We start from the raw sequence: 13,295 nt of genomic DNA on the forward strand, positions 1-13,295 counted from the left end.
AGTAGAAATACTCCCTAACAATCTATTGCTTCTTCTCTACTTTACATCACTGGATTTCAGGGAAAGTACATATTATCTTATCTCTCTCAGTTTTAGTACATGTATGCCAAGTTATTAATGATGTTACATTTATCAGAGCGATGGAGTCCAAAGTGTACTGGACCACATAAAGGACAGCGAGTCAAAAAATGCGAGCAGCCTGAGAACAGCAGAGAGGCAGCAGGAACAGCTGGAGACATGCAGGACAGCCAAGTGAACCGAATGAAGAAAGCGATGATGAGGATGAAGGTACACAACACCTTAGTCCGACAGTGTCTAGGGGAGATCATTGGCACCTTTGTTCTTCTGGTGAGTTTTAACTTCACTGTGTTTGTGTTTATTTGTGATAAAATTAGAATGGCACTTATTTTAATCAGACAAACTAAAAACTATGTAAAAAGAAATTGTATTGGTTCACATTAAATCTACTTCTCTGTCCTATGAAAGAAAATTATGTACAATCAGCTATCATCTCAAGTAAACCATCCTTTTTATTATGGACTAAATATAAAGAAGAATTTCATAAGTGTTATTACTGTCTTCATAACATATATAAGAAAAATATAAATATTTGATCAACAATATGTATAACGTTGTACAGGTTTGCTAACAATTTTCTATCAATACTGTATTGTTGATTAAAATTTTTTTTGGTGATTTATTTAAAGTCTGCAAAATAATTTATTCATATGTTTTCAGTAAAAAAAAACATTTTTATTTTAGAAAAATTATAAAAATCTGCAAAAAGCAAAAACATTTAATATAAAATATTTTATATAAAAACCTGATGTAATTTATCAATAATATTACATTGTCATTCCCCCTAGGCCCTTGCTTGTGATTTACGTTTTGTGTTTTGTTTCTGGACCCAAAACATGTTTAAGGTATATTTTTGTGGCAATAAATGCCAACCATGTATTAATTTTGTCTCAAGAGTAAAAGAATAAGGACTCAAAAAAGAGGGTAATTACCATTCTGATGTTATTCCTCTTTTTATTCCACAGCAATTTTCCAACACAAACAATTATCATTGAATGCTTTGACACATTCTCAAAACACCCGTTAGCACTTACTTTTATAAAATCTATAACCAGTGGTTCCATGAGCAGTATTTATTTTTGCTCTCATAAAGTCAGACGATAAGAAAAACTTGCATTCTGCTTTCCATCTTGAACTGTTTCACAATGCTAAAATAATCTCACCTCAGAAAAGTTAATCAGATCAACAATTACATGTGGTCAGCACATCAGAATAAAATAAAGTCAATCCTGCTCTGGAAAACTATGAAGGCCAAACCACTGAATAAAACCAACCTCAAAGCAATACCTTCTCCAACAATAACAGTGCAATTATAACAATACATTTGTTACATTTACAAGATAGTGTTTCCTCACTTGCTCACTAGATAAGTGAGTTTTTACAGCTTGCCAAACAAATATGCTTTGGGTCTGGACAATCTGACCTGAAGCTCTTATCTAAAGAGATAAGGTTATGTTTTTAATTGTTTTACATTCATCACGAGAAATACAACCACACTCATTTTGCTGTTTAATTATCTTTCTCATGAGCCCACAGTGGTTTATGTAACTTCTTAACCTCTCGCCTCTTGGTTTCTGCTCCAGCTGTTCGGCTGTTCCGCAGCAGCTCAGGTGAAGACCGGTGATCAGATGAAGGGACAGTTTCTGTCGGCCAACCTGAGCTTTGCTGTGGGGGTCATGTGCGCCATGTACCTCAGCATGGGAGTGTCAGGTGAGAAATTGAATGACACTGAAAACTTACTCTGAGCATTAGGTAGTTGCAGTATCAGCTCAATAGTTTTATTATTTACTGGGTTTGTAAACTCTGGGTTTGAATGTTCTGTAATTACCACGTCATTTTTATAACTGTTACTTTTTCCCCCATTGTTCCTTATTCAGGTGCTCATCTGAACCCTGCAGTGTCTCTAAGCTTCTGTGTGTTGGGAGATCTTCCCTGGCGATGCCTCCTGCCTTACTCTCTGTCTCAGTTGCTAGGGGCCTACCTCGCCTCTGCAATAGTCTACACCATGTACTACGGTGAGGCCACAGGCACAAAAAGCAACCATTAGTTTGAGAATATTGCCCCAAAAAGTAAAATTAAAATTATTTGGCAACATTTGGAAGGTCAGTCTAGTTTACGTTTGTGTATCCTTTGCTCTAGATGCTATAATGGCGTACAGTGGTGGGGTTCTGACTGCTTATGGTCCTAATGAAACTGCATCCATCTTTGCCACATTCCCAACACCGGGGACGTCCCTGCAGACCAACATCTTTGACCAGGTCAGTGCAAATGTTTGAATTATGTAACATGAAAAAGACAAATAGCCCTGAGATAGACTGGCGTCCTGTCCAGAGTGTACCTTGCCTTGTGCCCTGTGTCTCCTGGGATAGGCTCCAGGTTCTCCACGGTCCAGTAGGATACACGATGTATAGAATGGATGGATGGATGGGTTGATGGATGGATGGATGAATGGATGGATGGATGCAAAAAGACCAATAGACCACAATGTCCCATGTCTCAGTTAATAGTTAGCAAAGCAAAAAGAATAATTTTGACACAACAAATAATTTTAAAAATGAAAGATTTTTTTTTTTAAATACTTTTTTTTAAATGTTACAACACAGCAAAATTAACTCACAGCATTAGCAGAAAACAAAAAGTCCCTTCAACACCAGTTTGAGTGGAAGTGCATAATGAAAATTATTTTTGAGTGTTGTGAAATAAAGCACAAAAACATGACAGTATTTTTTTTTTAAATTTGCATTACTAATTGCCATTGTGTTCTGCACATCAGGAACAATGTGTTTTGTACTTCTCATTAACTGCTTGATAATTTGCTGATAAGTTGAATCAGATGCATTAACGTTTTTAAAAAAAAAATCTGCCCTGTTTAATCTATACACATAGTTCCTAATCATTCACTGTTTTGGATTTTTACATGACCATCTCGTTAGTGAGTAAAAAAAGTACACATCATGTTAACGTTAACTGATGAGTCGAGTCAGTGTCATAATTACTCACCACTGTAGCACTGAGAACAGAACCCTTGACATGATCCAATCAATAATATTCTTCTCTCTTCATAATATTATGGGCTAGGTGGTCGGCACTGCTACACTTTTGTTGTGTATCCTGCCCTTAAGTGATAAAAGGAACAGACCTGCTCCTGATGCCTTGCTCCCACCAATTGTAGCAGCTGTTGTTTTGGGAATAGCAATGTCCATGTCCTCTAACTGTGGTGGAGCCATAAATCCAGCGAGGGATCTCGGGCCTCGGCTCTTCACTCTCACAGCAGGCTGGGGCACTGAAGTCTTTACGTAAGTTTGAGATTGTTGTATGTTTTACCACTCATAGTTGGTGGTACGATGAAGTGATGAGCATATCATGAAAATATTATTTGATTTACTGAGATTTCTTTAACCTACTTAGGTGCTACGATTACTTCTTCTGGGTGCCACTGTTGGCTCCTCTGTTGGGAGCTTTGCTGGGCTGCTTTTTATACCAAGTCTTCATACAGTGGCACCTCCCTGAGCCTGAACCAGAAACAGTCAAAAGTCAATCGCAGGACAATGAATTTTGCTTAAAAGCGGTTGCCCTGTAATGAGAAATGTAAAAAGTGTCTTAAATAATTCTCACTTAGCTTCCAGTTTCCTGTTATCTTTCATCATTATGAAACAGAAGTATGTAGATTAGTCCATTCCATTGCAAGGCATCTCCCATGCTCAACACACACAAAGATGCACATTTATTCACTTAACACAGTTAACTCCGGTCAATTTAGAGTTATATTAACTCTATTTTTTATTTAGAGTTAACTTATTTCAACTCTAAATAAGTTAATTATTAACTTATTTTGGTATAGAAATTAATGAATAAATAATGTCATATAATTTGTTAATAAGATTAAACAGGAGCTATTTCTGTAAAATACATCCTAATAAATCAGATATTATTTTATAAGTAATACCTACATGTTCTACACTGAATTAGAAATGTTTGGCCACAGTATGACTGTAGCTGTGGTTAGTAGATTGGAAGCAACTGAAGTTACTGAAGTTCCACACTTTTATTGAAACCTTCTTTATCCCTCTTTAGACTAACTTTTGCTTTTCTACAATACCTATGTTATACCTAATACCTATGTTATAATATATAATGTTATTATAAATTATAATACCTATGTTATAGCTTTATTTTTATTTATCTTTGTAAAGAATGTTTTAATAAGCCTTACTGACAAGGATTCTAAACTAATATATGCAGCACTTTACAGAAACAGAATAAAAAAAAACCTCACTTTTCTTCATTAAAGTGATTCATGAAAACACTGTACAGCCAACTGAGCTTTGAGATTTCATGTACTGAAGATGTCCTATTCTTTATCGCACATCTCAGGCTCAATAGTCTTGGGAATCCTGTGCATAAGGTGGGAATACCAGTCTGTTGCAGGAAACAATGCACACACACACACAGACAACTTAGTGTTGAGAATCTCCACCTACCAGTATGTCTTTGGGAGGTGGGAAAAAACAGGAGAACCCGCAGAAAACCCAAAGACAAAAACTCAAGTTCAGGATTAAAGTTATAAGAAATCAGGGACCTTTGAGGCACCAATGCAACCAGTTGTGCTACTGTACCACCAGCTCACTTGCTTCCTGTATGTACAAAATACAAATACAAGATCAGTGTATGTTTATAGACTGTTTATGTTTATGTTTTGTATTCGTATATAATTCTCATGAACTCTCATGTATATGTTAGAGCATCTCCAAATCAGCAGGTCTTGTGGAATGTTTCTTGACCTCTGAAAAGTGGGCAATGTAATTCACATTTTGGCCAACAGAGGGGGAAAGAAAAGCTAGTAAGAGAATAAAATTGAATATTCAGAGACTATAAAGTAATTAAAATAGTCTTAAATTTCACTTATAAAAAAACTTAACATATCGTATCGCCGATTAATATATTCAGCAACAACTACAGTACCTATTATTATTATTATTATTATTATTATTATTATTATTATTATTAATTATAACAATAATAAAATTTTGTAATTAATTATAACTGTAATTAGTTTTTGTTGCATATATATATATATATATATATATATATATGCAAGGAATTTATATAATATACAAAATGTGAATATACAGAATATATGTGAATGTCCAGAATACAGAGAAAGAGAGAGACAGAAAGAGCGAGGTATCAGGTGGGGGCGGAGCTTTAGAAGCCACAGAAGCCACGCCCCTTTCCCCCGCAGCCTCCATTCACTGTGCGCGTGTCTGCTTTTAAGCGAGTCAGACGTCACTGTGTAGAGAGACTCTCACCTGCCGTTTGCATGTCACTGATCACTGATCATATACTCGGGTTTAATCTCAAAAGGGACACCGTTAAAATAGAAGGATGAAGCTTTGACAGAAATGAGGATGTCTCGACGCAAGAGTGTGTAGAACACGAAAAGTAAGAAAGAGAGAGAAAGACAGAAAGAGGACCTGACAAGGTAAATGATCTCTCCGTTACTTTTTCCAATACCGTTAACCTTTGAGAAGATGTCAAAACATCCGGCAGACTTCTGTTAATGTATACAAGTACAACTTCATTAAAAACAACATTCAAAACTCACATATAGTTGTTAGACATCCAGGTTTGTGTCCAAAGCAGATGTAAAATTACAATAATAATTAAGATAATGTGTATTTAGTTAGAAGGGACTTCTTTAATGTAATGTAATGTAATATAGTTTATATGATTGTTTACTCCATCGTGCGCCTTTTCTAATCTTATTACTAAGCGGCTCTAATGCTTATCCGACTTGGTCGGATTTTTCTAATGCGTACCCAAGACGACTGAACAGCAGGAGAATTATGGCCCATTCAGGCTCCAACTGTTTTTTCCAGTACACCATATTCACCTGGGAAGTCTCTGGTATTTAACTCATATAAGTCATAAAAATTGCTCCATTTTGCACTGCTGTGATCCTTCAGGACTATAGTCAAACATCCCTGATATAACCTTTATAATGAAGGCTAGAGACATTTAATATCTGTGTTTAAACTCACTGTCTTCTTTAATAATAACTCCAGTACCCCAGGTCATTCATCCAAACCATGGGGCAGCATCTCAATGCGTAATAACTTCCTGAGATAAGATACAAGTCACAGGTTTCAGTTATTGTTCATAATAAACATCAGAACAGAAGAAAATGGCAGTTTCGGTGACTTTTACAGTGACATAGTGGGCTTGTTTGAGAGCTGTCAACAGGAGCCAGACTGCCAATACTTCTCTGGCTGTTCCAATCAACTACTGCTCAGTGGATGTTTTTTTTTGTTTGTTTGTTTTTCACACAATTCTGTGTACAGGCTGTTGTGTGTAAAAATCCCAGAAGATCAGCCATTTCTGAAATATTTTAATCAGGCACCAACGAGCAGTGGAGCATGAATGAGCAGATGTACATGTGTTCCTATTAAAGTGGCCAGTATGTGTCAGTTAAACAACTTTGAGTATTTGGAAGTCATTTCTCAAGGTAATTGAACATTTGATTTAAGCTGGACATTCCTTTAAGAGTAAAAGAATTTTGACTTTCAGCCAAAATATGTGCTTTGTTCGTTGTGGCTTAGAGAACACGTGGGAATAATGCAGGAAACAATCAGCTGTATGAAATGACACAAGTATTAATAAACAGAAAGAGAAATGAGGATAGAAGAGTTTTAATTTCCTGTAGCAAATGTCATTATAAGGCTTCTGGTCTGATGCTGGCATCCTGTTTTGTCTGTCTGAATACAATGAGAGACATTAAGCAGCTAGAATGATGTGATTGATAAGCAGCAAGTGATGCAAGTAACTAACCATAGCACTGTTTAAACAAAGAGAAGTTGGATGGTAATTTACTTTCCCCTTCTTTCCAAAGTATTTAGAATTTTAATTGCATATTACATTGATATTAGTGTAGCTTAATACATATTAAACTACTGGTTGTATGTCTGTTGTTTGGCCTTGTTTAATTTGATTGACTTGTCAGATATTTGTTAGTCAGTGACTTTCTGAACAACATGTAAGTTATTCCAGATAAAACAGCAGTTTTCTAATATGTCTGTTAGCTTCTTGGAATCCGGATCACATAGCCATTTGTGCATTGCAATAAAAATTGTGTGTTTGTCCTTGTCTGTGTTGTGATCATATTTCAGTTTTCCCTGCAAGTTTCAACTGATGCAAGCAGTTGGAAAAACACTGTTGAGAGCTGAGTACATTAACACTAAGCTTCAGTGGAACCTTGAAGTGTTGTATGACATATGCAATGGCCTTGAAATGCAACACTAGATATTGTCTTTGAGGGGGAAAGATAGTAGACATTGTTCAAATTGCTGCATTAAACAACTTCCCAGGGTTATGTACATCACATTTGTACCTGTGCACCATTATATGTTATCACAATGTAATACACAGTGCACTGTTGTACATTCTTATCAAACTGTAATATCCTTTGCAATGTCTACTGTGTGTCATGGTCATAACCTTACTGCTTATTTACTACACATCAATGTATCATATGTATCATATATACCAAAGTATACATTTAGATTGCAGTTTAGACTGTATAGACTGATTACTGACTATATACGCCGATGAGCCATAACATTATGAACACCGAGAGGTGAAGTGAATAACACTGATTATCTCCTCATCATGGCACCTGTTAGTGGGTGGGATATATTAGGCAGCAAGTGAACATTTTGTCCTCAACGTTGATGTGTTAGAAGCAGGAAAAATGGACAAGTGTAAGGACCAAAATTGGTCATTTTTGACAAGGACCAAATTGTGATGGCTAGACAGCTGGATCTCCAAAACTGCAGCTCTTGTGGGGTGTTCCTGGTCTGCAAGGGTCAGTATCTATCAAAAGTGGTCCATTGATGTACGTGAGGAGTGAAGGCTGGCCCGTGTGAGCTGATCCAACAGACGAGCTACTGTTGCTTAAATTGGTGAAGAAGTTAATGCTGGTTCTGATAGAAAGGTGTCAGAATACACAGTGCGTGATGGGTCAGGGCTGTTTCGGCAGCAAAAGGGGGACACATTATTAGGCAGGTGGTCATAATGTTATGTCTAATCGGTGTATGGTAGTATTTAAATTTGTACATTCCATATTCTACTGCTATGTCCGGAGCTGCACTCAAGAATTTCACTCACTTCCATATGCGTGTCAATGATGGTGTGACAATAAAGTGGCCTGATTTGAATATTATAAATGTCTAAACCTTTAAATGAGATCTGAGTGAGGAGATGAGAGAGTGAGGCCATGCAAGGACTTTTTGAGTTATTTTAGCTGTATGTTTGGGTTTGTTGTTTTGTTGAAATGTCTTCTCAGCCAATTCAGTATTATGACTGGTGGTAGTTCATTGCTTATTGCTCTCTTTGTAACTGTTGTTCCTGCCACTTTCAAGTTATCTTAAAGCGTGAGTGACTGCTCACTTCTCATTTAGTCTGAGACTGTGTTGTGAAATCTTGCATGCACCTGTTGAGGGATTGAGGCTGGGTTTTTTTAGCAAAAGGAGGTTTGAGATGACTTTTTCATGCTGGAAGTAGTCATTAGAACATGATAAATTGTGACCATAAAGGGATGTACATGGTCAGCAACAACACTCAATTAGACTTTGGAATTCTAGTGATGTTTGATTGGCATTAACACACGCAAAGCGAGCCAAGAAAACATTCCCCCACACCACCCTCACCATGCTGGACTTGACACAAGGAAAGTTGGGTCCATGGATTCATGCTGTTGCTGACATATTCTGACCCTAACATCTGAATGCCTAAGCAGAAATCGAGATTCATCAGACCAGGCCATTTTTTAGTCTTTAACTGTTTCAGTTTTGGTGGGCCTGTGCCAACCACAGTCTCAGCTTTCTGCTCTTGGCTAACAGAAGTGGAACCCAACGTGGTCATTTGCTGTTGTAGCTGCCTCAAGGGCTTATAAAGTGTTTCAACCATGTTGCTGTTAAACAGTGTTTAGCTTCTCCCTGAAACATTAATATTTATAATAAGAGCAATGCTGTGTGCATGTGAGACTTGCCTAGGGCTATAACTGGCTGTCTGAGTGTTTCTCTGCTGCTATTTGTGTCATACTGGTGTGTGTCTATTGTAGACTCGTGTCTGGTTGGGCCTGCAAGCATTCCCTCTTCCACCTAGTATAGTATAGCTAGGTTGCACATCTCCTTTTCATTTCAGAAAAGCAACAGTGAAGGAGCAGAAGTGAAGGATTCTTAGACCCTGGATGGGGTCTTGGGAAATGCAGCCAATGCATAAAGATCTTTAGGCTGGTACACAGCTTGAACAAATATACAGTGGGGTGTCTGAGATGGTAACATTTGTTTACGAGGGAGACAGCCCTATCTTTTTCTTATACCGCTTTGGCTTGGTTGCCAGGTCTTCAGTGTCTTCAGTGAGACATCCATTAGCCATCTAGTCTTTATTGGAAAAGCTTGACAAGATGAACCATCACACTTGGGATAGCTCAACTCAGTGCTTGTACTGTGGCAGGCAGAGGTCTGTGAGCATGCATTGGTCTTCATGTTATAGTACAGAGCAGATGAGGTATTTATTACCTCATCCTGTTGTGACTGATTGAACATGAACAGCAACAAGGTATTCTGAGCCATCACAGACATAGATACTACTTTGTTGCTTTTTCGATTTCTCCGTCATGAGTTCTGGCCAGTTTCCCCTAAGGCCAAGTAGTCAAATCCACTGCCTTGCCTATTGACCTAGTCAAACATTTCCCCAACCAGGGTGGATAGTAGAGAGTGGATTGCTTAAAGTAGGCAGTCCAGTAAAAACAGCTTTTCTGCTGAGCATGTGGCTTTTGACAGATTTTTCCTCACAGATAGCTTGTAAGAGAACTTTTCAGCGGCTTTCTTGGAGACGTACCTGTTCATATTGGAAGTTGGGTGTGGTGAAGAAAAAATAGCCTTTGTGACATTAGAATTGACATTTGTGTTCATCATACGCTTGCTCAGAAATTTAGATGCCATCACCCTCCCCAATTTCTGGCACAAAAGAAATTCAGCTACATACTGGCAGGAGCAGTAGCCAATCAGGAGAGAAAGCATGAGAGTGTGTAAGAGTGTAAACAAAGCAAATGAAAGTGAGCGAGCAAAAGAGTCAAATACGCTACGCTGTACCACGGAAAAATGATTTAGGGTTGATTTTTGCTGAACAGGTAAGGATTTAGTTGTTTTTTTTTGACCAAGTAAAGGCATCTATTTGTTATTTATTTGGTTTCTGTGTAAGGGCTGAATGCAGTCCAGTACCTTTTGTAAGCTCTTTTGATAAAAACGGAGAGCATTGCGTTTCTCAGGGTCATCTTCAGAGGACAACCTATAGACAAATAGAAGCACTATGATCAAATGGCATGCAAGACAGATGCTATAAAGTATTTTTGTTTTGCTATCATAAACAAAAAAAGTATTTGCTTAAAATATTAGAATGTCTGATGTAAAATTGTGAACATGACGCAATTTTCTATATCCGCATCATTTTTATTAATCTGATTCCAAGGTATTTTTGATGGAGCAACACTGCAGCAACAATGAAACTCCATAATAGACAAATGACTCAAGCCTATACAATCTTTAGAACAAATTTCTCTCATATTTTTTTGCATATAAAAGCACACATTTTCTGATATAATGTCATGGTGTGAAGAAATGGCAGTCAGCCCATTAAGCAGTGGCTTCGACTGAAACTTCGCTGACTAAACTGTGCTTTGGATCTGGGGATTAGATATCACTATATTCCCTTAGTGAGCAGTCATTCGTCCGCTGTTTTATCCTTGAGATCCTGTTGACAGTGTGTTTTGTTTTCTCTCTCTCTCTCTCTCTCTCTCTTTTTCTGTCTGTTTGTGTGTGTGTGTGTGTGTGTGCTTAGATTTTCCCATGGGACGGAGCGGCAGAACGTCAGAGGCATGGCAGTGTTTAGAAAGAGGCCATCCCCAGGTAATTCTATTATAACTTTTTTTAATGAGATCTATTTATGTTTTATTATAGTGTGTGATTTGGTTACAAGCACCAAAGCAGAATATACCAAGAAAGGAAAAATTGAAAAATAAATAATTATGTTTCACTTCGATTCAAAGAAATGCTAAAAGAATGTTAGATGTGATAATAACATTATATACTCTTTTAAGGCAAATATAGTTCTAATTTTGTCTTGTGTTGTGTTCTAATTATTTCTTACACAAGAACCTCTATTTCCTCAGGCATTTGGGATATTCCTTCGATAATTTACTTTTTATGTCTGCGCCATAGTGAGGGAGAGGCATTGTGCTATCAGGTTGTCTGTCTCTAGAGTCTCGGTAGTATGTCTCCAGAACGATGATTGCATTTTTGTAGAATTTATATAGAATTATCATATAGAAATGTCATAATAAGCAGCAGATGAACTTATTCGATTCGATATTCTGATCCAAACAAGGTCAAGGTCACAGCAAGGTCACAGCAAGTCTGAAATAGATTTTCTTCACTAACTTCCCTCCTGTTTGCTATACAAAGATGTTACACACTGTACACCTTCATGGTCATGAACTCACGTTTGCCAGCATTCTATTTGTCTGTCCATATTTCAGTGTGTTTATGCTGCTATATCTCTTCTGAATCATGAATATATGTATGTAAAACACCATTCAGGTGTTCGAAGAGCATATTTTAATACATTAAAATGACAACATTTTCAGCTACACGGGCACAACCTTGCAAACATAAAAACAAAGTCCCATGTGGTTGTTACTGCCGTATGAAAATAATATCAGTATACCAAAAAGGATCGCGATAAGGAATAAAGAAAAGCTTTCAGAACTACAATGACTAGGCAGTTTGAGTCACTTTTGATGTAAAGTAGTCAAAACTACTTTCTGCAGCCTGCAGCTTATATTACCATCCACTGCTGCTCAAAGCTGCAGGTAATAAAACCAGTGTCAGTACACGAATGAATAGCACCCAGGACTCTCCCTTCCTCTCTGGCCAGGAAAAAATTGTAGCCGCATATGTCCTGTTTTACAATGAATTTTCTCTAAATACAAACCACAGGCCTAAACCAGATCAGAGACCAGAAACACTGAATGCAGTAACACATTTCTCCTGTGAACTGAAGTAATGGTGAATATTTCATCAGCCAGGAGAGCCAAACCATCTGGAGAAACCTGGAATATACACTATATTGCCAAAAGTATTCGCTCACCTGCCTTGACTCGCATATGAACTTAAGTGACATCCCATTCCTAATCCATAGGGTTCAATATGACGTCGGTCCACCCTTTGCAGCTATAACAGTTTCAACTCTTCTGGGAAGGCTGTCCACAAGGTTTAGGAGTGTGTTTATGGGAATTTTTGACCATTCTTCCAGAAGCGCATTTGTGAGGTCACACACTGATGTTGGACGAGAAGGCCTGGCTCTCAGTCTCCGCTCTAATTCATCCCAAAGGTGTTCTATCAGGTTGAGGTCAGGACTCTGTGCAGGCCAGTCAAGTTCATCCACACCAGACTCTGTCATCCATGTCTTTATGGACCTTGCTTTGTGCACTGGTGCACAGTCATGTTGGAAGAGGAAGGGGCCAGCTCCAAACTGTTCCCACAAAGTTGGGAGCATGGAATTGTCCAAAATGTCTTGGTATGCTGAAGCATTCAGAGTTCCTTTCACTGGAACTAAGGGGCCAAGCCCAACCCATGAAAAACAACCCCACACCATAATCCCCCCTCCGCCAAACTTTACACTTGGCACAGTGCAGTCAGACAAGAACCGTTCTCCTGGCAACCGCCAAACCCAGACTCGTCCATCAGATTGCCAGATGGAGAAGCACGATTCGTCACTCCAGAGAACGCGTCTCCACTGCTCTAGAGTCCAGTGGCGGCGTGCTTTACACCACTGCATCCGACGCTTTGCATTGCACTTGGTGATGTATGGCTTGGATGCAGCTGCTCGGCCATGGAAACCCATTTCATGAAGCTCTCTGCGCACTGTTCTTGAGCTAATCTGAAGGCCACATGAAGTTTGGAGGTCTGTAGCGATTGACTCTGCAGAAAGTTGGCGACCTCTTTGCACTATGTGCCTCAGCATCCGCTGACCCCGCTCCGTCAGTTTACGTGGCCTACCACTTCGTGGCTGAGTTGCTGTCGTTCCCAAACACTTCCACGTTCTTATAATACAGCTGACAGTTGACTGTGGAATATTTAGGAGTGAGGAAATTTCAT

At 38.3% G+C, this 13,295-nt stretch overlaps 2 protein-coding genes across 2 annotated transcripts in view; both read left to right on the forward strand.

Annotated features, from left to right (window-relative positions):
- Window positions 1-106: 106 nt before the first annotated feature.
- On the forward strand, window positions 107-4,688 carry aqp10a (aquaporin 10a). Its single transcript, XM_058397588.1, has 6 exons — window positions 107-348; window positions 1,662-1,788; window positions 1,956-2,093; window positions 2,218-2,336; window positions 3,157-3,374; window positions 3,487-4,688. Exons 1-6 carry the CDS (start codon window positions 118-120, stop codon window positions 3,656-3,658), a joined length of 1,005 nt encoding a protein of 334 aa, XP_058253571.1. The 5' UTR covers window positions 107-117; the 3' UTR covers window positions 3,659-4,688.
- Window positions 4,689-5,346: 658 nt separating this feature from the next.
- Window positions 5,347-13,295, forward strand: part of atp8b2 (ATPase phospholipid transporting 8B2) — a 40,647-nt gene continuing 32,698 nt past the window's right edge. Inside the window, exons 1-2 of the mRNA XM_058390660.1 lie at window positions 5,347-5,560; window positions 10,978-11,045. Coding sequence (XP_058246643.1) covers window positions 11,015-11,045 — 31 coding nt within the window. The 5' untranslated portion in view covers window positions 5,347-5,560; window positions 10,978-11,014. The remainder of the gene's footprint in view (window positions 5,561-10,977; window positions 11,046-13,295) is intronic.

The sequence above is a fragment of the Hemibagrus wyckioides genome, linkage group LG01, assembly GCF_019097595.1.
Source record: "Hemibagrus wyckioides isolate EC202008001 linkage group LG01, SWU_Hwy_1.0, whole genome shotgun sequence".
Classification (NCBI taxonomy): domain Eukaryota; kingdom Metazoa; phylum Chordata; class Actinopteri; order Siluriformes; family Bagridae; genus Hemibagrus; species Hemibagrus wyckioides.